The sequence below is a fragment of the Heliangelus exortis genome, chromosome 25, assembly GCF_036169615.1.
Source record: "Heliangelus exortis chromosome 25, bHelExo1.hap1, whole genome shotgun sequence".
Taxonomy (NCBI): domain Eukaryota; kingdom Metazoa; phylum Chordata; class Aves; order Apodiformes; family Trochilidae; genus Heliangelus; species Heliangelus exortis.
Window position 1 is genome coordinate 291,690 of NC_092446.1, and position 25,893 is coordinate 317,582.

Consider the following 25,893-nt stretch of genomic DNA (forward strand, 5'->3'; position numbering starts at 1 on the left):
GAAATAAATCACTCTTAGGCCCTTTCTAATTCCTTAAATTCCCTAAAAAGAAGAACAGATTTACATGGGAGTAAACCACAAGTCTGAGTTAGAACAAGTACTCAGGAATTTAGCGTTCTGTCATCACTCCAGCAGCCCAATCTCTGCAGAAAATCTCCACTTCCATCCTGGGCCTCATGCTGATTATGGTCATGCCTCAAAGACCTGTGAAAGCATCCCGAGTCCAGAATGAATGAAACATACAGAAGCCAAAAGGCTGGAAAAACAGCCTTTTCATGTGTCAGTGGGCATTTAAGACCAGGGAGCACTGGGAGTACCTCAAGTCATTCAGCCTGTAAAAATGAGGATTATAATGTCAGTCCTTCACACTGAGAAATCTGTAAATACAGGACAAAAGTACACCTGCAAGTACACATCCACTTTCTGATATATGCAGTCCCATAAGAATTTGCAGAGTCTAGTTAAATCCTGTGCTATCCTTCCCTACTATACTCTTTTATTTCTACCTAATCTTACATTCTCCACCATGGCCTCTGTAACATATTTTGAGAATAAAATTAATTTTTAAGGCTTGAAGCTTGGGCTGTATTCTTTGCATTGTCTGAATATTACCTGACTCTGACACTATCAGAATGCATTTTAAAGATATTATAGTTTTACAGTATTAAGATCTTACACTATAATGAGATGTACAGGTTAGGATCTATCTTTATTCTTTTTCCAGCAGTGCATGCAGCAAGGTTACTAATTTCTATCCTGTCATATATTTAGTTTCGAAGTGAAAAGCAGAACACTGCTTGATTTTGGGGGGATAGAGTTCATCTTCAATGGGGCATTCTTATTAGTGGTGGAAGGAATGTTAAGGCACAATTATGTTTCAACATGCCATGTATAAGTGAACATCCTACTACACAAAACAAAATATGCATTTGGATCCTCTCCTTTTAGATTGAGGAAAGGTGTTTTCTACTTCACACTGGTATGTTCTCCATTGCAAAGCAGTATGGTGAGGATGAGGATGGCTCCTTTTGGAATAATAATCACCAAGAAATCTGCCTCAGTTCCAGAACAGTTTCAATCATGATGTGAAAGAAAATGCAAGTAAGTCTTAAAAGAGAACATGGAAGAGGGAGTCAAAGGATCACGTGTGAAAAAGGGAGTCAAAGAGCAGACAGGCAGTGCCAGATTATGTTGTACATCAGGGAAAGTATCTTACCTCTTTAAATCAAGGCCCACTGAAGACTCATCCTACAGATGTTCTTTTCAAAAAATTTTTTACTTTGTGTTTGAAGATTGCATTGTAATATGACATATGTCCTGGAAACTGCCAGTTTATAAGGACAGAAAGATCATGTAAAGAAATAGTATCTCACACTCTAATACTGCTGGGAAAGTTTTTAAGCTATATAAAGGTTTTGTGTTTTAAAGAACAGTTGAAACTAAGTGTACATTCAGTAAGATTAAATCAGGCCATGCACAGGCAAATGCCATTCACTTACATGCTCTAAACTTTCATATTTAGTGGTTGGTCTCACTAATTCACAGCAGAAACTCTTAGGCCTAGGCCAAGTAAGTTTTTCCCTGCACAGCTGTTTCAGACACCCTATGACTCATCTTAGAACTAGCTCCATACCTCATCTTCCATGCTGACCCAACCAGCTAGATTAACTCAAAATGATCTTAGCCATCACACATATCAGAAGAATTCCTTCTAATTAAACCCTGAGCAGCAGTTTCGATAACTTGTTTTTCCTTAATATTTTTCATAGTTTGACAGGTCACATTATTACCCTCTAGCCCAGGTTTCCTGGGAAACAAAGCATCCTCTTGCTCTTCTAATCCCTCCGGGGAAATGAAGCCAAATTAAAACATTTAATCAGTGTTTATTACTTTTTATGATGGATAGTTCATGGAGCTGTTAACATCAACTGCCCAGAATGTGCTGCTGCTTAATGGGTAGCAGAAACAACCAAACTTGCTCTTTCTAACAGTGACTTTAACATTAACAAACCTTCCTTTCTGGGCAGTGCTTTGTTTCATCCCAGGTCAAGAAGACACTTAATTTTTGAGAAATGCATGTTGCTATGGCAAAATTGTCTGAAAGGAGGCCTTCACAAAAATGCAGGCCAGCTCCAGCTGGTATTATATATTTTTGTCTCTTTTGATTTTCTCAAGGGAAGCATATGCTTTTAAGTTAAAGATGACAGCAGATAATTCAGCTGTGATATGGAACATTATTTCTGTTCTTTGGCTTGGGAAATCTATAGGAAATGTTCCTTTGGAATGTACGCAATCACAAGGCCGTGCATGCTGTCACTGCTTACATGAGCCTGCAAACTATGTCATCATCAGCCTTTCTGCAGAGATGCCTTGTTCATTCAACTCAGACATGGTTTGGTCATTTGTGTAAGTATTAAGGACCATTCACCTGCACCTTGCAGAGGAACTTAGTAAATAGGAAGAGTTGATGAATGAAAGTGGAAGGTGCAAATCACATCATTTGACATCTGCCTGAGAGAAATCAGGCCCAAAGAGCAGAAACTATCTACAAAGAGAGTATACTAGCTGATAATTGGACTAATGCCTCCCATTTGTTTAGTGAAGAGCTGGGAGGGGACTCAAAAAGCCAAACTAGGACAGAGAATTGTTTACTAGGTGAGAACAGAAAATAAAACAAGGTATTCTTCTGTCTTTATTCCAATTTTAGCCATTAAGGGGATACGCTAGAATTAATTTCTGCCTGATGCTTGCTGTAGAAATCAAGTAGTTCACAGGATTCTGTGATTTTACAGACTTGCAATGGCTTTTTCTGAAAAGTAGCTTTCAGAGATAGACCAGGATTTGAAGCACAATAAATTCTGGACACTTCAAAAAAGAAAAAAACAGACCAGTGCAGTTGTCAGGGGATCTGGCCACGGTTTTCTCAACAGCCTTGTATAAGCCTTGTAGGCTGATTTGTCATGCAAGTTCCTGATGCAAAACAACTAAATGTATTTTTAAATATTAAAAAATGTGGAAGGAAACAAAGGAACAGACTATTTGCTTGGACAGTTGGAGAAACAGAGTCCTTCCTGTCCTCCTTTGTAGCCCAGGGAGCAATTCCTGAGCTGCATTCTGAGACAGAGGCAGTGTTGCCAGCCCTAGTGTTCTGGCTATTACTCAGTGGAAATGGAAACAGCAATACAGATGCCAAGGATATGATGCAAGTTTCATTGTCCCTGTTAGAATGGGAGTCCATTATGGTTTCTGGGCTTTTTGCTGGGAATGTAAAGTCAGTTGTAATTCCATGTAAATTACAGGATTAAGCCAGGAAATAAGATTATTTTTTTAAGGGAGCTCCTCCTCATTCCATGGCCTACACTTCTCTGAAAGGTTGTTTTGCACCTCTAACAGGGAACTTGAGCTTAGCATGCATTGGTAGAGCACAGAAACAGGAAACCTGAACAATCCGCTGCAGAGGTAAGAAGGATGCCTATGAAGATTTTGCTGTTCATAAAGCATAGAACTGAAATAATTGTATAGACATGCTTGTAAAACACTTAGGAAATGGTTGAACAACAGCAAGAAATAACAGTATTGGACCCTCCTAATCTCTCAAAGGTCAATGGGTTAACAGAGCACAATTTAGAAGATAAAACAAATTAATAGTAGGCCAGACTGGAAGGAGAAGAGTAAAATTCAGGCCTGTAGGGATACGTTTTAAATGTTTTAAGTGTTAAGTCAGTTTAGGCATGATCTTTATGGGATTAAAAACGTCAGGCTTTCTTCTATTAGTTCAAATTACACAGCACTTGCCCAAGCAAAGATAGTTTCTGATCCATCTGTCATTACAAATAAAAGTAATACCATATGTTTAGCAGTACCCAGTACTACAGTTGGGTAACACTTCTTCCAAAGGTTTCCCAGCATGCTCTACCATGAGAAAATAACCAAAACCAAATGGTCATTGACCCAGGATCTGCATAATGGTAAATCTAACTGCAAAGAAATTTCCAGATTAGAATGCTACTACAAATATGTTTGTTTCATCTACAATATACTATGTAAGAACCTATGGGGGAAAGGGCACTTTCAGAAGGCTCTTTACAGAATTACCTTGGTTGGAAAAGACCTTCAATATCATCGCGTTCAACCGTTAATATACAAAGCAATAAAGTCTATGGAATTTAAAACTGGGCATGTTAAAGATAGGAATAAAATGTCAGTCTTCATGGCAAAAATAACTAACCAGCACAGGTGATTAAATAATTCTGTGACTCATCTGCCAACTGAATATTTATTTCTCAGTTTGATAACTGTATTGACAAAAATATTGCAAGTCCCTTCTTCCCTCCACTATATTGATTTGTTCCATAATACTCTATAAAATGAGAATGAGTTACCTTTGTAGTTTTTCTCAAAAGTCTCATAGTGGATAGAAAACCTGGAAATCACAAGTGTTATTGTCATAAATGTCAGGATTGCATAGATACTGATTACCAGAGAAAAGCAGAGAACATGAACTGGGATAAGAGAGGGTGGAGAGCAGAAAGGTCCTCAGCGAGTGCGACTGCAGCTCACGCCACACGAACACAAGGGGGTAACGGGCGAAGTGTTCGGACCGGAGATCCCGCGGGCCCTGACAAGGCCTGGCCGGCAGGTGGCGCTGCTGCCCGCCGAGCGTCCGGTGCTGCCGAGTCCCGGTTACCGGCATCAGTCCTGGAGCTGCAGGGGATGTTGGTTTTGTCCTGGCCATCTAGCGACTGCGAACCCGTCACTGGGCCACATCCATGGCTCAGGTCTGGGGAGCATTGAGGGGTCTGAGGCTAAGCCGGCAGCAACTCAGAGCTGGCGATGTCTGGCCCCATGACCTGCAAGGTCGCAGTTCTCCCAGAGATCTTCGGAGGTCCTGGAACACTACCGGCTGTCAGCACAACTCTTGGCTATTGCCTGTCCCGGGGGTCAGTGCAGAACGAAGCTGCAGAACAGAGCTTCCTAGAGAAGCTAAGAACTGTGCGGTGAACAGCAGCACAATGAATTCAGGTGGGTACTGACCTTGTACCAGGTTGATAGTGGAAAGCTGGGGGAAAAGGACAGGATATAGACCCCACAAACACCCTGTCACTAAGTCTCTCAGTGATTGGTCTTGTCTTCATCTGAACCTTCTGTAGAGTGACTGTGCAGTCACTTGATGAAATCTGCTCTCCTGCGTAATCGGTTTTCTGCAGGGATTAAGGTAGCTGCCATTGAATCTAGTCAGGAAACAGCTCTTTCCTCCTGAGCAAAGGGGGTCCTGTTCCTGCAGCTCCTTCCCAAATATTCACTGAGATTCTCCCTCGGCCCTCCTGAAAAAAACAAACAAACAAACAAACAAACAAAAAAAAAACCCACCCCAACACTTTTCTAAAAGAATACACTTATTTTTAATCCTGATTAGCTCTCCCCAAAATAAAGGCCACAAGAAGAACAAAGATCTTTCTGCCATAAAGAGCACATACACTGGGTAGATGAGGGAAACCAGGGTTCACAGGCTAAGTCAGCTGCCCTGGACCATGCAGGGAGATACATGGCAGAGCTCAGGATAAATAGTGGGAACCTCCCACAACCGAGTTTGCCGTCCATCCAATAAAGCTGAGGATAATTAAGCTAATTTTAGACCTACTACTTGAGAAGACTGAATGCTCCGTTCCTAAACGTGCAGTATATTCACTGAATGGCATGAAAATTACCATAGAAGCAAAGAAGCCTGAGAAAATACTTTTTAAAAAACAATCTATTTTGCTGACATAAGCCAATGCAAAGCTGTTTCCTCTTTTTTTTTTTTTTTTTTTTTTTTATTGTTTCAAATGTATCAGGGGATAATGAAGTCTTTGTCTACTGTTTGATACATTTAATTGTCATCAAGTTATTTTGTCTATTTAAATGAATTCATGTTTTCACTATTTTATAAGTATATTGGACATGCTAGATCGATACCATGTAGCACAGAATCACTCTGAAACAAAAAAGGGAAGTTGCAAAAAATAACGAAACACAACCAAATAATTAGGTGTATTTCATCGCAAATGGAAAAAGGGATTCTACTCTGCCTCTACATTTCAACTAAACTATTAAGGACAATTTTCCCAAAATGCTACCAAGCTTGAAATCAGCTGAAAATAAACAGCAAAGTGCATGAAACTAGAACAACGTCCAAGATCCTTCAGTATTACTGGATCACTGGATAAGTGTAATCGTATTTGAAATTACAAGACCCAAGCATCTTTGCCTTTTTGCATGGTTTCCAAACACAGCTTGGGAAATATTGATTCTAAACATGAAATCAATCTAGAGAGGCAAAGCTGTACAGCTGCTTTAATCCAGAACAAAACAAGAAAGAACTGCTTTATTTGATAAATATTCAGAGGAAATGCTTAACATAGAAAAACCACTTTGCAAGAGACCTTACCTTGTGCTCCTTTGTCGAAGCCCTACAAGCAACTTCTTACTCAAACTTTCTGAAGAATGTGAAAGAAAGTAACAGCTGAAAAAAAGCCTGTAACCGGAAAAAGATACAATATTTACAACAGTGTCAGCATTTTTGGGTCAGATCTTGAGCACAACAGTGGAAGCATTAGTGATGATGGTAAAGTGAATTTTAGGAGCCCTTATTTTTTGAGTGTAAGCAAAACGAACTTTAAACAAAATGGCCCTGATTTCACTCATCAGATTTTTGGTCTTATTTATGATTTTGTGGGCACTCCGTCTACATTCAGCTAAACTGTAGTTTCTGATGTGAAGTCCTGGCCTAAGACATGTGCTGCGCCCAGACGGCGAGAGTTTCATTGAGTCCGCGTGGAGAAGAAAAAAGAGACAGGCCCGCTGCCTGGCCCTGTCGGCCGCCACTGCCCTCCCTGGCACCGCGGGGTCCGTGGCCCTGCTGCTCCCGCTGCCACCCGCGCAGGGCGGCCGGACCCCGCCTGAGGGCAACTGCCCCCCGCCCGCCGGGACACGACCGCGCCGGGAAACCACCCTGCCGTGCGGGCAGCGGGAGCAGCCCTCCGGGAAAGGCCGCCCTGGCGTTCCCGGGCACCGCTCAGGGCACCAAGCCTGGCCCGCGCCACCGCCTCCCGGGGCTGGGCTTCCCGGGCTGCTCAGGCCCCGCCGGCCCGCCCCTGGCCGCGCCCGGCTCTGCACCTGCCTCCCGGCACCGCCCCGCTCCTCGCCCCGCCCGGAGCCGCCGGCGAGTCGGGCCGAGGCGCCTCGGGAGCTGCTGCTGGAGCCGGCGCCCGCCATGGGCACGGCGTACGAGGGGATGCGCTGCATCAAGATCCTGCTGTTCATTTTCAACCTGACGTTCTGGGTGAGCGCCGGGCCGGGCCGGGCGGAGAGGGCCGGGCTGGCGGGTCCGGGCGGAGCCGCTGCGCACCTGACGCGGCAGCTGCCGGGCCTGGCCGCGGTCGGACCGCGCGGAGGCGGCCGCGGGGCCCGGGCAGAGCGCGGGCCGCGGGGGAGAGCTCCGGGCGGAGCGCGGGTCCCTCGGAGGAGCGCTGCGGGCTGGTTTGCCTGGGTTTGCCTTGCCAGAGTGCCCTACCAGCGCTGTCGACTTCTGCTCTCTTCTACAAAGACACAGCCCTTCCCGGGAAATAACGTACATTGCTGAGAAGAGATAACATCTTTCTTAACTGATGATTTAATGTAGTGACCATAAAGAGGTTCTCCCATCCTCCCATGCAGCATACTGCAGTGGAACACTTCTTCACAGCATTACGAAGCTCTCTAACAACGGAATTTGAAATAATGAGCCAACAGCTGCTACTCTTACAAGTGCATCCTACGACAAAGTCCTTGCATCACATTACACTTTCTTTGCTGAAAGATGCCCTAGTGGCAATGAACAGTGGCAGAGCCCTCAAAAGATTTAGAGAATGCTATGCCCATTCTTCCCTCATTGAGCTTTCTTAATAGTTTCACAGTTCCCCAGAAAAACTCAATTCAAGCTTTCTTTTTTCTTTCACTTTTCTGCAAGCTGCTTTCTGCGTTCCAATAGTCTTGCAGGTTTTTTGCACTGGAAAACAACTAGCAATGTTACCTTTTTAAATGTCTTTTTCTTTCCAATTTGCTGTTTTTTTTAAAAAAAGAAGTCACAAAATAATCCTGTTCAGCCTCTCTGGAGCAGTCTGGGGCTTTTGTCTCCTTTACTCCTGAAACACAGTTTAACCAAATGCTTTTCCCTCTTGGTGACAGCACTGCAAGCTCCGGGTACACAGTGCTGCTGTGCTCAAGCTGTAGGAGCTGAGGGATGTTGCCCAGCTGCAGCTGCCAAGTCAGTAGGACAAAGCTTTGTGTTATGTTGTTGCACAGAAGTGACAATTACTGTGTTTTGTTATCTGCCTTTTCACTGAGATGGAAGAAACTATCTCCTCAGCTGGACTGGGGGCATTCATTTTAAACACATCCAAACTACCAGAGGCACAGAAGCTTGGACTGATAGGAGAGGGCTCCTAGCATGCTCCAGCAAGCTAGAGGCTGAGTCCATGTCTGCAAGCAGGGAGGTTCAAATGCCCTCACTCTTCCCCTCCACAGCCAGTCCCCCAGTCTAAGTTATGATGACTAAATGAGACTACTTACAAGGCTTACTAATAAGTTCAGAAACACCACTATACTAAAGAGATGAAAGAAATAATGGAGTACATTGCACTACAATAGGAGTTTGTTGTTATCACACACTGGCAAGTGCTTCCTAAATTTTCTGGAAGCACAATCCTAAACTGTGGGATGACAAGAAAAATACGATACCATGACAATGACACCTCTTTGATGTGCTCCAGCCAATTGTTACTGAAATATTAAGTCATCTGTTTATCTTCCAGCTGGCAGGACTGGCTGTCATCGCCTTTGGTCTATGGCTGCGGTTTGGTGGGGTTATGGCAGACTTTGCTTCAGACAAAAAGTCTCCAGAGTATTTCTTCATGGGTAAGTTAAAGTGCCTGTGATGACAGTGGCTTTTAGCCATCGTTTCATCCTGGGTCACATGACACACCTTATGCACTAAACTATATGAAAGCAAACAATTCCTGGTCTGAACTACACAAAACTGGACATTCTTGTGCTGTCATGTGCATGATAGCTTTCATCCTTTTTGTGCTTGGTATTGACTTCTTTAGGTCTAACTGAACTCTCCTTTCAGATTTTCTGCAATCTTCACATATCTTAAGTGAATTACTACTGTTGGAATAGAAATTGAGATGGGTCAGACACTACTGGAACATGGGACTCACCAATATATCCCTACAGAGTTTTCTGTGCAGCTGCAAGCCAACAAAACAAGAGTGTCACTTCTCAGTGTTTCTCATACCAGTGCAGCCGCAACATTTTTGCTCAGTATTTGTCTGTGTCTGCACACAGAGGCCCTCTGTAACTTTAGGTATCAGAGCAAATCCTTTTACTGCTAAACAGTAAAGCTACACAGTGTTCAGTCATCTCAAGAATTGATTATCCGATGATCTAGGCAGGAACCAAGTAGTTCCCCAAGTGCACAGAACTGGCATTGGTCATATCTAATTTTAGGAATTTAAGATAAACATTTTTCTCTCTAGAATTTTTAGTTGAGTTTTCCAGAAATGCCACCTGTGTTGCTTATCTATAGACACCCCTAAATAGCAACTGTCTAGGACTGCCATCAGCTGCATTTCTCTATGCATTTGCCATTGTAACAGGCCCTTATACCAGAAGAGTCAGATTTTTTTTGTTTTAATATATTGCCTTTGGAGAAGGACTCAGTAAAATCCAATGAGTGCAAACATTTTTGTCACCTATCAATGCAGTGAATGAATACCCAGTCCAGAGAGGGTGGCCAAGAATGGAAGTTGACTAAAGTTGTGCTGCAGCAGTCAGTTACTCGTCACAGGAATAATGCCTGGGCTGTGCAGTTGCTTTAAGTACCTCAGTTCTCTTAGTGGAGACCTTGACTCTGATACACCACAGTACTAAGCCCAAGCTGCTTTAACATATGCAGCCAGGCTAGAGGCACAGAGCTGACTGTATACTACTGTGGGAATACTTGGGTAGCATATCATGTCCTGAAAAGTTTCTGTGGGAGTTTCTAAGGCTGAATAAAACCATTCAGATGATAAATTTATTGGGACCTGAGGGTTACTGTAAAATACCCTGTAGTGCCTCCACTTAAACAGACAGCCAGGAAGTATGATTTACTGTTTCTCCTACATCTGAGCTGCTATGTCAGCAGCATATTGGATCACCAACTTCATTTCCAGATCGCTTACACTTGCTGAATTTCCTATGCTGTATCTGGGAGCTTTTCACTGCCTCATCCACTTACATTAGACCCATGAGATTCAACATGACAGAAAGATGCTCTGGCCTTCAAAATCAAGTACGATCGCCTTGTTAGAGGCCAGAAAGGAATACATCCTGTAGTGGGAATAAGCACTACTGTCATTTCACAGCTTTGGAGTACAGACTGTCAGTGTGTAAACATGTTATTCTTTGGTGCTGTGTGTTTAAATTTCTAAAATATTTCATCTGCTTCAATACTGAATAGGAATTACGAAAACTGTTCACTTAGTTTTAAGAAGTCCTGGGGAATGTTCTTGAAAAAGTTTAATCATATAATATGACATTCAACTACTGCGTTGTCACATGGATTTATAGAACTGTATGCTGTAATGTGCAGCAGCTAGCAGAGCAAGTGCTAAGGAGCAGGACATAAATATTTTGGAGTTATTTTAAATTTACACTTACTTGTGGCTGAATTCCAAAGCAGAAGTTTCACCTTTTTTTTTTTTTTTTTTTTTTTTTTTTTTTGTAATTGTGCTCTGAATGGCATTCCTATTAAAGAAAACAAAACAAAACAAAACAAAATTCTGCTGCCCTCTCATTAATTACCACACTAAATGATGCAGATACTTAGCACCTGATGAGGCAGTCATTCAGAAGTCTGAGGCTGTTAATAATCTGTGGTAAGATACCAGTGGTAAGTTCAGTAATGGTGGTTTTTTTGCAGCAGATCAGGCTGCACTTGATGGTCATGCGCAAGAGCTTTTTACCTCACCAGAAGATTTCAGCTCCGAGTCTCCCTCAACAGCTGTGCATTGAGCCCTTCCCAGAGAGACTCAAGGACTGTTGTTTATTTGGTATTGTGTGTTTTGTCTCTAACATGCATTCTGGGTGACATCCAGAACTTTGCATAGGCGTTCTTAATATGGAACACTGTGCAGCACACACAGAACTGCTGCCCAGAGGGCTGAAAGAGAAAGCAGATCATCAGCGTGACTTGGAGATACAAATATATGGCCATATATTTAATTTATTTTTTTTTAGCTCTGTTCCATTGACTACCTTTGTGGCTGCCTTATGATAACCCAGACCCCTGTGATCACATCATCTTTCTGTCAATGCTTGGAACAGTGCAGTTGCATTCAGAGTTTGCTTTGTAGATTGAAGCACTATCCAGATGTCCAGAATCACCATCTTGTGGAAAACATCTCATTTGCTTGCTTCTAAAGAGCAGTACATTCTGCTCTTTTTGTACCTGTATTCAGCTGCCAGATGAGTCTAACCAGCTTCTCTTTTGTGCTTATAATGCTGGCTTTTTTTCCTCGATCTGAAATGTTTAGTTTAATATAATTTATAATTATATCCTTGCATTTTCCATTAAGCCAGAATGAGTATCCTTAAGTAGGCTTGTTCTTTACCAGCAGTTCAGCTGCCTTTTCTGCCCCCTGGAATAGTTCAGGCCATGACTTGGCAACCAGACCTGTTCATCTTTTCCAGCCACTGAAATGTTTTTGTTGGTTTGAGAGCAACTTACAGGCGGCAGGGCTGAGGTCAAGCACGTATGTGGTTTTAATTTTCTGTTGCTTGCGGTTTTGTGTTCAGTGATCCATATTCCACACTGACCAAATGGAGAAAAGATGTAAAATAAAAGGAATCCCCTGGGATTGCTTATCCTTCTTGGGACCGGTATGGCAAGACTAACAAATTCTTTACTGGGCAGGAAAGTCTGCAACAATCAGAAGGAAAAGAGAGATTCTTGTGTGAACCCAAGATGAGACCATTGCTGTCTCAAAATTAATCAGTTCTTACTGTCTTTGTAGTCATGTTGTTCTTGAATTTAAAAATGCCTAAAGCACAGAAGTAAAAGAGTGACTGCTGAGTCCAAGCTGAGCATCTGTACAGTAAAAACTAACACGGGCACTTTTTAAGGTTCAATTCAAGACAAGTGTTCTCCCTTCTTTGCTTCTGGTCTATGAAGAGGAAAATCTGTTCTGATTCTTGGGTAATATGAAGGACAAACTCTCTTTATCCCTAATAAATTAGGTGCAGAGGTTCACTTCACTTCACTGCCAGTAGCAATAAAAATTAGGTGTATGTACTCAACTGGCCCCATCAGGAACGGTAACAAAACCTGATAAATGTGAATGAATCAATCTGAATTACTCTTTCTCATAACTGGCAGCACTGTAGCATTGCTTCTCCTGCACAGCCAGAGCTCACAAACTTTATGCTTTGTTACATTCTCTTTTCTCTAGTTCCATGATCCAATCTGTGGTCCAGGCATTCATCAGAGCCAAACCATCTGTGCATACAAGTTTCAGGGTGGCTGTGGCTTTTTCTTGGGGTCTGTGAGAGCGTGAGTGATCATTCTGGCTTTGAAAGGTACAGTTAGATGGTGCATGCCTTGGGATATGAAGTCATGTCTGAAGCTGAAGGATATTAGTAGTTTTTCTCCATATTAGTGGGTGCCCAGACAAACATGAGTTGCCAGCAGTTAAATCCATGTAAACTGCAATTCTCTGCTCCTGTGCCTCTTTTTGTTACAATTCTATTCATGTATTTTGGAATCAAGCACTATGCCTTTACTCAATAGTATTTTCTCTCAGACTGTGTCACCCTTTAAAATGTGAGCTATTTGAAAAATATTTTTTGTGTAGAGTTGCATCAAAGAAGAGCATCAAATGGTCCTACCATCATGTGTAACGGTGAGGATTTTAGTCTGTACTTAAGCTTTACCAAATAAACTCCTCTTTCTTCCTATCATTTTGCGCACAGGTTTCTTCTTCTGCAGTCAAAGATAAGTGGTTAAGAAAAGGCTGATAGTGGCCCTGAGTGGAAAACAAAAGCTGCTGCACTGGAAAACTGCTTTCAAAATATGACACCACCACTACCACATCAGGGAAAAAACCAAAAACAAACAAAAAAAACCCACCTTACTGTTAATGAAAATTATTCAAAAGTTCTCAGTCTATATGCTGGATCATGAAACCTAGCAATCAGATCCTAAGAGGTAGTATCCCACCTAAGAGGTAGTATCCCACCTGGAAGAGTAAAGGCAAGGCCACCACCAAGTTAGAATTCTTACAAAACAAGATAGATAAGCCTAATGGAATCATCTGACCTTCTACCTCCAGTTGATTGTTTCATATTTGCAATACACCGAGATTCAAGACTTTTTGGTTTTTATCCATCACTTAAGCATGATAATGCACTTTGTTTTGTCCCTGTTAAACTGTCCTTCTTAGTAAGCCTTTCTCCCAGCCCACTCTCTTACTGTGTAACTATCTAAAAGCTTGCCTGTTCACACAGCAGCAACAGCTGAACCGGCAGTTACACCATTTCCTGCTTTGATGCACCCTCTTCACCTTCCTCTAGGCAGCTGCAAGTCACCCTGGTGCTTTATCTGCACTTCAGTGGACAAAGACAACTATCTGCAGAGTACCCTGTTTTCTGTTCTGGGTGGCTTGGAGCCTGTGCTTTAAGCGCTAGAAGTGTCTGATTGCTGATATCTGCAAAGCAATGTATGCATACACACAAGATTACCCAGGGTGTCCTAATCAGAGAGGACTGCAGACAGAGAGGCAGTGTCCTGAGATGTTAAACTACAGTGAGGTTAATTTTAAATTTAAATTCAGATTTTGTGTATCAGCAGAAGCCTACAAACTGCCTGGTATCTGTAATGCTGTTGTGGTTCGAGAAAGATTAACCACGAAATACCTGTTGAATTCACACAAGATATGTAATTGTCTGTACAATATACTCAAATTAGGTGCATGTTCCAATTCTCTAGAAATTTGTCTTCCTTATAATACTCTGCCTCTCTTATCCAGTATTGTTAATGTATTTTATAGATAAATGTACTTTTAAAAAATGTTAACACGAAAATTGTAATCTCTAGTAACAAACCTTTTTCAGAAACTGACTTTAGTTACCACTTGTGACACACACAACTGTCCCCAGTTTCCAGCTTCTACAAATGTTTCTCATCTGTTTGAAGAGTGGATTTGCACTACAGGCTTCTTGGTGCTCTACTAAGAGCTTGAGAGCCTTGTGGAGGAGTCCATCTGCCTCCCAGACTGTAATGCAGTTAACAACCACAGGAAAATCTCCTCATGTCTGCGTTCTAGGACTCCTGTCATCACTGTCTCTGGATTCCTTATATCAAGAACAGACCTGCTTGTTTTCTCAGTGGAGTATGAACAGTTGGTGGTTTGTTCTGTGTTAATTACTCAGCCCAAAAAGAAAAAGAACTATTTAAAATGGAAAGTGTCCATAGCAGCCAGGTAAACAAGAAACCCACGTGAAACAAAAGCCAGACAGAGAGAAGTTTGTCTGCTTCTGCTCTTTCCAGTAGGCTCTAGGCAGGGATCTGTAACTCAAAGACATCATGAAGAAGTACTGGGGGAGGGCAGGGGTTGAAAAAAGTCTATTTCAATCAAGAATTTGAAGTGATCATACTGACATTGCTGCACATAGTCCACTAGGAAAAGAAATACTAGCTCTTATATACACACACCATCTGGGATGTTTCTGAATATATTGCTTTGATATCCTTCCTAGAAATCATCTTCCGGTTGAGCATACTTGGATCTGGGTGCTAGGAAACCTCACAGTACAAGCTGAGAAGTAACCTGGTCCCTCTGAATTCTTTAATGTGAAAGATTGCATCTGTGAATATATATAGTATACAAGAAAAAACATCTTTAGTTTTGTGGAAATTTTTAAGTGTAGTCATTATTTTCCATCTAGAAATAGCTCTCAGAGGATCAGCAGCTACTAATCCTAGGCCGAGAAAGGACATTCTGGAATGAACTCTCCTAAACAGAAGATGGAAGAAGCTGGTTTTAAATTCTTGGCTGACTCAACTGTGCAACATCAAGCTCAGCTTTGTTCAGTGATCAGTGTGAGTTCTTCCTGTAACACGCCTTAAAAGGGAAGTTTTGGTTAAGGTAGTGGTTTAGCTGTGAGTCATACCAGTGAAATGTTAAGTCTGTTTCTCAGACAAAGGCAAATACAAATTCCTGAAGGTGGTCTCACCCCTGAACCTCAGAGAGCTTTGTCTTTGCTAGCTAGCAGCACCAAAAAGAAATGGGAAGACTTCTTTCCAGTCTATTAATAAAAAAGTCACTCTGCTTAACTGTCTGCTAAGTACTTACAGGGCCTGGAGTGACGAGTGGCATGTAGAAAAGGGTCCGGGAAAAGTCTTTGTAATTGCACTCTGTTTGTTATCATGGAGATCTCAGAACATGGCACTGTTTGGCATCTGAACTGCAGGTTCTGCACCTGAGAGAAGTTTTTTTGTCTTTACATTTCATCTTTCATGAGTGCTTGACCTTCCTCTCCTCAGCCTTGTATACCTTTATAAATCCCTCCCTTAGTAAAAACCACTGTGTTTTGAATAATTGTACAAGTATTAGCTTGAGGAATGCTCAGTCCTAGTAAGGCACAATATGCTTATTATTAAAAATCTAGAAAATACAGGGTACGAGTTGCCAGCACAGTCAGCAGCAGATCCCACATAACTGTTGTCACAGATCTGACAAAGCTATACTATAATCATTATATTGCTATCTAGGAGAATACATTCTTCAGCAGCATTCCTTGGCACCAGAAAGGTACTGCAGCAAGAAGTATGGAGGGGAGAAGGACCACAGTAGCTGGGATAGCTATCTGGCTGATATGCAGTGACTGGACAGGGACACGCTAATGGATGGGCAGCCGGCAGGGGTTTGTTTTCTGCAAGTAAGCTGCATCTGTGTGGCCAAGTATCTAGATGCTCTGCACGCCTATATTGTTTCATTTTCATTGCCAACTGTAATTTGTAGGGCTTTCTGGTCTAGGTTACACAAGGCCTACTAACAGTAAATGCCAACAGCTCTGTTAACCCTAAAAATTTGGACTAGATTTTAAAATCGTGTTTTCATTGGTAACTCAACGTTCTCACTAAAAGTTTGCGTAGTCAAAGCTGGGAGCAAGGCTCACTGTGCCCTCTAGTGTGCAGTCTGTAGTTCCACTGTCCCCTCATAGCATGCGGGAAATGAAGCTGTTGTCCTAGTGGTGGATTGTCATGGCAGATTTCTGCATGTCCTCCACGTTGCTCACACAAGGCAAAGACTAGAGTTACAAGGCACTATACTGATCTTGTTGCACTTCGGCTGATATGGTACCCAGAGAAAAGGCACAAACACAGCTGTTGTGGTCTGATGAGAACTGAGGAAAAGCAAGTTCTGTGCTCTGGTTTCCTCTGGTCCTAGATAAAGCCCATACCAAAAAAAAAACCAAAAAAACCAACAACAAACGAAACAACTGTTGAATGTATTTCTAGCAGTTTTACAGGTGGCAGAAATGGTATTAATATATCATACTGACATCTTCCATGTTTAGTACTTGTCTCAGGTGTGGTCTTTGCTGGCAGTCTCACTCCCAGATTGCTTTCTTGTCCTCTCAATGTTTCTTTTAATGATCCACTATTTGCTGTTCTTTCTTTATGTCATTAAATCTGCCTACACAGCTTGAGGCTTATGTTAGAAGCCTCAAGTTTATTCAGCAATGCACTCCCAGGAAGTGGTTGCTGGAATATGCCTGTTCAGTAGACAGGAAAGCCACTACTTATCCCAAAAGATGCCACGCTCCAAATCACTAAACTGCAAACAAGCTTCCATTCTTAGCAGTGACCTATAGCAATCAGCTTTTTTCCCCAGAACAAAGCATTGATTTCAGAGGAACATCACACTGGAGTGCCTGTACCTTTCCTGAAGATCTTCAAATGGCCTTTTTTATGTACTGCCAGGCAACTGCTAAGCTTTTCAAGTTCCATCCCTACATAGCAGTACAGCACATTTCCAGCCCTAGGTTTCATGGCAATAAGCCCTCCAGCAATTTTGGGTTTTTGTTTTCACCTTACATTCCTCACTGAAAAGCTGTAAGGTGGTTCTGGATGATATGATGTATGTTTTTCCTGTACTGAGCTGCTGTTGGTCCAGGAAACTTGGGAGGTGGAAGTCTGTTCCATTGTGTTCATGAGATTCTCCAAGAATTCTGAAGAAATCATTTTGTGGTAAGAAAAACCTTTCTGTGTAACAGGTGTTTTTCATGAGAGCCAGAAACCATTGTTACTTATGTTCGGTTTTGACAAACTGAGTAGCAGACTGGGAAGAGAAACCTTCTTAAATTCTTATATGATTCTGATTTTTATAGGACTGTATGTATTGGTGGGAGCAGGGGCTCTTATGACCACAGTTGGATTTTTCGGGTGCTGTGGAGCAGCGCGGGAGTCTCAATGCTTACTTGGAGCAGTAAGTAAAAGGTCTCAAGGGCCTGGGCTGTGCAGGAAAATGATTCAAAAGCTGATGTTCTGTGTCATTAGTGGAAAGATCTTTGCTGTCCAGAACCTGAGATGTCTTATGTCCTTTTACTAGCTAATCTTGCATCTCCAGCCACCAAGCTATTGCTGAGCTTCCATATATGAAGAAATACCATTGCTTGTCTTCTGTGATACTTTTCCTGGAATTACCTTCTGTCCTTTCTGAAGCTACCATCTGAGGCACACCTTTGCCATTTCCACCTTTGCTACTGTATTACAAGGAATCTGACTTGACACCCTTATTACCGACCCCACTTAGCAGCTTTCATTCAGTTACTGTGGGGGCTGCTGCGGCCTGGGCAAGGATGAGGTATTGAGTGGCAGTCCATATAAAACAAAACTGTGTAACACATATTAATTTAACATTATTCTCTTCCTCTGCAGTTCTTTGCTTGCTTGTTGGTGATATTTGCGGCTGAGGTCACTGCTGGAGTATTTGCCTTTATAGGCAAGAAAATGGTAAGCAGCAAGCAACTTCTCATGTAATAATGGGGCAGTTATGAATTAAAATGCAACCTGACCTAAAGTCTGGCTCTTGCATAGGATAATTTTCCAGGAGACTTTTCCCAGGAAGACCCTCTGACATTCTTCTCTGGAGTCAGTAAGAGCTTGTGTTATCACAAGTCCCGAATGAGGTACAGTTTTTGCCTCCCCTCTGTTAAGGAAAACCTGTAGGTGTCATTTAAACTTACATCCACAGGGGACATGAAATAAAATTATAATCATGATAAGAGGGTATTGCTTGGGAAAAGGGCAAATATATTTATGCACTGAACTTCTCTAAATAACTGTTTAATCAAAACACAGCATAAGTACACTCTGACCCATGCAGAGTCCCTTTTGAATGCCATCAGGCCACATATCTCCTGTCTTTCCAGTCATGCTACCTCAGTTTACCAGGCATAATTTTCTGCTGCTCTGGAGGTTGATGACAAGCTGGAAGTCTACACTGAACTGAGTGACACTGAGTGACTTATTTGACACTCATTTGGAAAGTCTGATTTCTGCAGGCAATACAGGAAGCCCAGAAAATCTACGAAGACATTTATGATGACTATATGAAAAACCCAGGGGGAAAGGTCAACATGACTATCTATCACTACCACTTGGCTGTGAGTAGTCCTCCTCTAATATCTTGCACTACTACTACATTACCTTTTAAAAATTAGAATGGATTGAACTGAGGTATAAAAGAACAGAACGGAGTGTTACTTAAGATGGACACAGAGGTTCACAACCCAGTTTCCTGATGGCTCTCAGAGAATTCTGGTTTTCGAATCCCAAGTGATCCCTACATTTGAAAATGGCTAGGCTTTTAAATTTCAGCTGATGCTTCTAGTCCTTGTTGTAGACTAGATATGACTACTGTGGCTCTTTGGATATTAAAATCCAAGAATAAATACAGATGCAGAGAGGTAGAAAGGTCTGAATCTCTCTGCATTTGTCAGAGAAAAAACTGAGAGTCATGTCCCAGGGCATATAATAGGGCAGATCCTGTCACCGAAAGTAGGTAGAATACCAAAAACGCACATATGATTTAGTTCAGGCCCCAAAAAGTTAGTGTCTGAAACAGAATAAGAACCTGTGACTTCCTGAATCCTATTTGTATCCATCCTGTATCTCCACTGCCTCCCACAGAGATCAAGCCCAAGCTTTGTTGCTCCCTGCAGCATTCCCACGTTCTTTAGGACAAACATTTCACAACCTTGGACCCTTGTGTCCTTCTCCCATAGCTGTTATTTCTGACCCAAAGAAGAATTCCAAGCATTTTGTGGGAGATAGGCAAACAGGAAAAACAAGCCCTCTGATACACTAATTTATTACTGTCTCCAAACCCAGCACTATGTTTTGTCAGAAATAAATATTCTAGCATTCTTTGGTTTAGCTGCTGTGCATTGCCAATAATTCTGTGTGCGCTATTTGAACATTCTACTTTTTCACTTTAACAACTCCTATTTCCATGTAAGCCAGGGTCCTGCTTTTCTAAACTACACTTGTTTGCTTTGTTATGAGTTATTGTGATAAAAATCCCTTTTGGAATTCGTCTGCTTGCTATGGCTTCACACAACTGAAAACTGATTCTTGAGAATTTTGACTCGGAATTCTATCAGAGGTAGCAGTTGATATAGGGAATAGTTTATTATTTGATCTGTATTGTTTTGTTTTTTTTAGTTATTGTCTCTCTTTCGATAGGAAACCAGTCTATGGTTTCTCCTTCTTTGATTCTTCATCTCTCTCTCATTTAGCTCAAATGTTGTGGTAAAGATAATATTGAACAAATGGGATTACCCTGCCCAGAGAATATCCAGATGCCAAAGGCAAGTGTCCTCTATTCTGCTTGTTCTAATATTTTTTCATGTCAATTGTTTAGTAAAAGCAAAGACATTCTGTAAGTAAAAGAAAGGAAGATTTCCCTTTTTTCCTTGCAAATTCCAGCATGAAATCCCATATAAAATGGTACAGAGTGGAGGCAGAAATAAATTGGACGTCATATTGAACATGCCCAGCTCTCATTTCTGAAGCCCATGTGTAGCACCCCATGGTAGCTGAGACAATATTACATCATCTGAAAAGCGGAAATATTCTTCTATTTAAACATAGAAGAATATCAGTCCTAACTGAGAAGCCTGTGAAGGCTGAATTTTTGCAAGTGCCTACCTTACAACACGCAGGGAGACTCCTGCATAGTTTCTACTACATTGGTGTTAAGAAGGGTACGTTATTTCTGCCTATTGTGGAATCTTACTAGAAAAGAGAATATGCTGTGAAAATTGCCCAACAAAACACAAGGCATAGATGCAAGAATTAAGACAGTGACTGCAATATTTTTCACATCAATTGTTGTTGTTTAGAAAAAAGCTAACAAAGTTGGTTGCAGTACATTTTTCTAGGAGTAAAAAAACTTTCAATTTTGTTTTTAATAGAACTGCCTGGTTGAAATACACAATGTAATTGATGCTAACCTGCATTTAGTTGGAATTGTTGGAATAGCAATTGCTGCCATCACAGTGAGTAAATTTATGTTTTCATTCTCAAGTTTACATTTGAGCCCCCCTGTCCCTTACTCAAAGTTTGTGAAAGGCATTTTGCAGCAACTGGTGAGGTTCCTCAAAGGTGCAGCTATTCTTATCACGGTCAATGTGTCTCCTCTCTGGAAACTGACTGGTGCAAGATGACACACATGAGTTTCTTTTACCAGTTCATTTTGTGTCCTTAGGCAGGGTCCAAAGTATCTAATGGAAAATTTGTTTTGTTGTAATAATAGGAAAGTGGAGTGCATATGAACCAAACTGAAAAGGAAAAGGCCATAGCAGCATTTCAGCTATTAAAAACATATGCAGTCTGATGCTTTAGGCCATTTGAGTATCCAATCCCTTCCTTTCAATTTCATAAGGAATATAGCATGTTTACCTTTGTATAGAAATGGCTTTCCTGGAAAAATGCTGGCTGTAGCACTGGCTCAATGTGAAAGATGGTTTATAAACAGATTTTCTAGGTCATAGATCCAGTGATCAGTATGTGTTTTGATTAAGGAACAGGATTTATACTGCATAGTTTTCAGAACAGCGTTTCTTTCCTAAACATGCAGCACCAAGTTACAGATAGCTGTGTGTCATCACAGCATCGATACCTTTCCTCACAGTCCATCTTCTCCGACAAGTGTGTATTGCTGTATTCCCAAGGTCTGCTCCTTCATGACAGAACTGTGACCAATAGATGTCACCCTGCTGCAAGGATATGGCAGCAGTGGGACGTCTGTATCCAACTCGGGCTTTAACAGAAAGCATTTTCCAGCACACTTGTGCCAGGACTTCCTTCAGAGTCAGAAACGAGCAGTAGTCTGAAGCAGCACGAGGAACCAGAATATCAGTAAAGAAGTAAATCTTCAGCTGTTTGGAGGAGCAGGAAGTTCACAGACATATGTAGACACTTTAAAGCAGATGAAGGGTTTATGTATGTAACACAAAAACCATAGTGAGGGTGAAGGGGATTACCAATCCTGTGATTTGTATAAAACATGAAGGTGTGCTTAAAAATATAGCAAAGCAACATGGGTGGGACAGAGTTCCAATAGCCTTGGTGCTCAGCAAGGATACTCTAGAAATATGAACTTCTCTGCTCTGGTTTCCCACTTCAGATACAGCATAAGTTATTAAAATTCTAACCTCTTTAGCAGCAGAAACCTGAAACATGTTGGTATATTTTTCTGTGCTCTCTTCTGACACTCATGGGGTATAACTGGTCAGCCACCTCACTCCTTAAGGAGGGGATATGAATTCGTGGCTTCACTACCTGATGGACTGACTCATGTCCCATCAATGGCAACAAAATGTCAGGAGATAGCTGCTAACAGCTTTGGAGAATCAGCCTGTGGCAAAAGAAAATAAATTCTGGACACCATAGCAACATCAAACGTTCTCTGCTTTTAACATTCGCTCTGGTTAGTGACTTGCCCCAATAAGAGCTTTATGTTTATTGTATAGTCTCGGTCTTGAGTAGTTAAGAGCTTAGCTGTCCCTGTAAAACAGCAAGGCTCAGCACAAGTTCTAGAGTCCTGGCTCCTCTGCAATAATCCTTTGCTCTTATTCAAATGTATATACAGTAGAAGCATGTAGAAGCATGCTCTGAACATTCTGGTGCTATACAAGGTATGATACCAACACCCATAGTAATTCATGTGAAATTTATGTTAATACTAATGCTTGGGGCTGTTACACTGGCCTGAGCATTTAGAATAAAGAACAGTGAAATGAGTGTGAGCAGATAAAATCTGGGCTTTGGGTATCAGTGAAATCTCTCTTTACGTTAACTGTCTGATGCATGATTGTAGATGGAAGCAACCACTTGCTGCTCTGCCATAAGAATCTTCAGATTATTCTGACAGGAAGACTATTTTATAGCTGTTTTGTGTTTCCTTAAATTGCATCCCTTCTCTTCTAGATCTTTGGCATGATATTCAGCATGGTTCTGTGCTGTGTGATCCGTAATACAAGAGACATGATCTAAAACTTTCACTGCACAACTTTCACTGTCCCGGGAGTTCAAGACTAAGCTTTACAAGAAGTGCTCCTCTACCCAATTTAATAATTGTAATGCATTTTAATTAGTGTTTTAACATACTGAGAGGAAAATATCCCATTAGGTAAGCAGGTGAATTGTATTAGTTACAGTAAAACTGAAGTGTACAAAAAGGGGTTTTAAAATGTCCTTTTTAATGGAAAAAACAAAGTTGCACCTAAGACTAATATGATTTTTAATGTTTGCATAAGTGCGATTAAGAGTTTACACATCTATAAACATTGTGTAAACATACTGTGCATCTCTCATTACGAATATATATGCACATGAGCAGGTATCTGTATATTCAGTACTGCACAGTACCTTGTTAGGTAAGTATGTGCAAATGTTCTGTGTGCATGTTTGAATGCATATTGTTCCATAGTTTCACTATGACTATGCAAGAGTGCACATACAACCACAGGTACACAGGGCTTGCAACCCTTTCATCTAAAGCCCCTCTTTGCCAAAAATTAGCAGAGGAACAAATGCCATTTTTGAAAGTAAGACCTATGATCCTTTTTGTAACTGTTCTTTCTAAAGACCAAACAGTGTAGAATTAATAAAATTGGACTTTATTTTAAAAATATGTACTGCCTAAAGGTCTGCTCCAGCAAACCAAGCCATGTGAGTAGACCCATTGACTTCACTGTCATGCAGAGACTGGGTTTGTTGGGGTTTTTTTTATGACTGGACCCTTCATGCAGATGCAGAAAGCTCCGGGGGAGGAAACATATCCTATGAGATCCAGGCTAAAGGAAGAGGGAGAAAGAGGTGGGAAGCTCGAAAGATAATGCAGTCATTTGACAGCAATTGAGGTGCAAAGTGTGCTTAAGCTTCCCAAGCTAGCCTGACACACACAGACAAACAAAACAAACAAACAAAACAAAACAAAAAAAAACCCATGAGTTAAAGGGGCCACTAAAATCTCTGTTAAGAAGTCCCTAGACTCTAATTGGTATTTATGCTGGTGCAGGAGTGGAACCTATTTTCAGAAAACCAGCAGCTTTGTCAGATACTCTGCTGAATCTAATTGGCCTGTGGAAGCCACCTGTTGAATGAAAATGGTCAGGGAAAGACACACAGCACTTTAATATCTTGTTTCTGCTTCTGTGACTATCACAGCTTCCATGGGGCTCTTACCTCAACCTCTTACCCTTTCTTGGTGTGTAAGGCAGGAGAGAAAGATGGGGCATTTTAGAGAGTCATAAATTAAATTATCTTACTGACACCTATAGATTGCATGTTAGGTATAAAAATTACACTGTGTGCTTGAAATACCTCAGGGCTTGTGTTTACATAGTTTGTTTCTATATTTTATTTTTCTATTTGTCATATTTATTCATAAGAGATTGTTCCTTTTCAAAATAGCCTAGAAGGGAGAAAGGTGATCCCCAGAAGGGGAAAATAAATTACATCAAAGGCACAGAATCTCTTAATTTTTGGCTTACTTGATATAATTCACCACTTCAGAGAAGAGCTTTTAGTTAACAATATCTACATAGCAGCTGTCTCTCTCTGATGATCACTTGTTCAGACTTCTGATGCAGCTGTCCTACACAAGATGGGGAAAAGTTAAGCTAAACTACTTAGTCCACTGAAATTGTGTCTACCAGGACTTGGCATTTACAGGTTATGAGGTCTTCATTTCACTGAAACACAATGGATAGAAGTGGAATTTCAGAAACTGTGTGCATTCTAGGGTGCATGCTTGTGTGGAGTTTACATCCTTCATGATATTTATCTCTCATTCCCCTAAGAAACTCAAAACTCCCATCACTTTTTCTGTTCCTTCAGGACTGGAAATCGTGTTGCTGTTCTATGTATCCAATGTTATTGATACATGTCACTGTCTTTTACACATATCTCTCAGATTGTTCAGCCACAAACTGTGACACTGAAGCAACTGTGCAGTAGTGCTAGGTATGCAGCAGGTACTGCCAACTAAGCAGCTTCCAGGCCTCGCTTCAGGTACCCATCTGACAGGGAGATACTGTGTTATAGGCCAAGGAGGAGTTAGGCTTGTATCTGTTTACAGCTAATTAAGTATGGATGCCATGTAAAAGCAGGGCCTAAGAATTTGTTGAAATCATCAGACCAGGAAACAGGGCCTTGATCTGCTGTCTTCTCTTCAGAAAGGCTCAACTGAGAGAATGAAACTGGAAGCAAATTCATGAGGGTCTCAAACTGAACCTGAGAAAGTAAGTTTCTTGCAGCAGACAACTGATATAGTCAAGGCAACTCCAACTTCCTAGATTGTAGGTACACTTAAGCCTGTCCCTTCAGCTGGTTCTGCTCTATACAGATAAAGGGATAGCATACACCTGGGCTGTCTACTTCCAAGGTAATACAGACAAAGAAGAAAACTGTGTGTGTCATTTTTATCATTCAGAGAAAGACAGCTTTCCAGGAAAATCAATAAAAACAGCACAACAGCAAAGCCAGTGGTTCAGGTTCCAAGGTTACTGCCCTACAGAGATAGAAATTTACTGCAAATAAAGCTATCCCCTTCTGCTACACTTCTCCTTTTCATGACAGTATTTAATTTATTTTAAACACATCTACATACAATTGGTTTTAATTCCTCAGTTTTGTAGCACCAGAATGAGGACCAGAGTTTAGTGTTTACTGTTTCTTGAAAAAGCTGGAAGATGCCCACTCCTGCTCTTGAGATGTACTGAATAAAAAGGCAGCTTGCAGAAACTTCTGTTGCTTTCCCAGCCTCACACTCCCCGAGAAGTACAAAAACATCTAAGTGCCTTATGAAGAAAGGCAAGACCGGTAAAGAAACCTGTAAATTCACTTGAACAACATAACTTTCTGCTGAAATATTTTGGGTTGGTAGTTTGTTGTTGGTTTTTTTCTTCCTTTATACTGTGCATTTGTTTTTCAGAACATAATTACTGCTTATTCTTTAGGGTTCACTGCTATTTAGGCCTACAGAATACTTGCACTGCATGTCAGGAACAAAATAATAATAGTTACTGGTGAAGCCTTTAGCAGAATCCAGAGATACAGCCTCTTGTTATTGTCTGCTGTTGTGAGGTGCACAATACATTTTCAGTGTTCTCTGCATCATAGTAATTGAAAGCCTTTTTTAACTCATTAAGAAAGTTCAGCTGTTCTTCCCCCTCACAGTTGTAAGAATTTGCTAGCTAACAACTCCAATTTCCACTGGCTAGCTTGAGCAGCCCTTTTTAAATGCTCAGATGTCA

General features: G+C 41.3%; 1 protein-coding gene and 1 long non-coding RNA gene across 3 annotated transcripts in view; one reads left to right on the forward strand and one right to left on the reverse strand.

The window, feature by feature from the left end:
• The window catches only part of LOC139807542 (uncharacterized), a 290,208-nt gene that overhangs the window by 262,454 nt on the left and 1,861 nt on the right, over positions 1-25,893 (reverse strand). The gene's annotated exons all lie outside the window — the stretch shown is intronic.
• On the forward strand, positions 7,160-23,963 carry TSPAN2 (tetraspanin 2). Its single transcript, XM_071768618.1, has 8 exons — positions 7,160-7,321; positions 8,832-8,934; positions 17,455-17,552; positions 18,005-18,079; positions 18,631-18,732; positions 19,867-19,938; positions 20,545-20,628; positions 22,562-23,963. The coding sequence occupies exons 1-8, from the start codon at positions 7,253-7,255 to the stop codon at positions 22,625-22,627; spliced, it is 669 nt and encodes a 222-aa protein (XP_071624719.1). The 5' UTR covers positions 7,160-7,252; the 3' UTR covers positions 22,628-23,963.

Excerpts from the sequence above, each read along its gene's own strand:
- TSPAN2 (XM_071768618.1), top strand. The coding sequence starts at position 7,253 with ATGGGCACGGCGTACGAGGGGATGCGCTGCATCAAGATCCTGCTGTTC. Across the intron at positions 7,322-8,831 it reads TTTTCAACCTGACGTTCTGG|CTGGCAGGACTGGCTGTCAT; the intron begins GTGAGCGCCGGG and ends TTTATCTTCCAG. Across the intron at positions 18,733-19,866 it reads TCTATCACTACCACTTGGCT|CTCAAATGTTGTGGTAAAGA; the intron begins GTGAGTAGTCCT and ends TCTCTCATTTAG.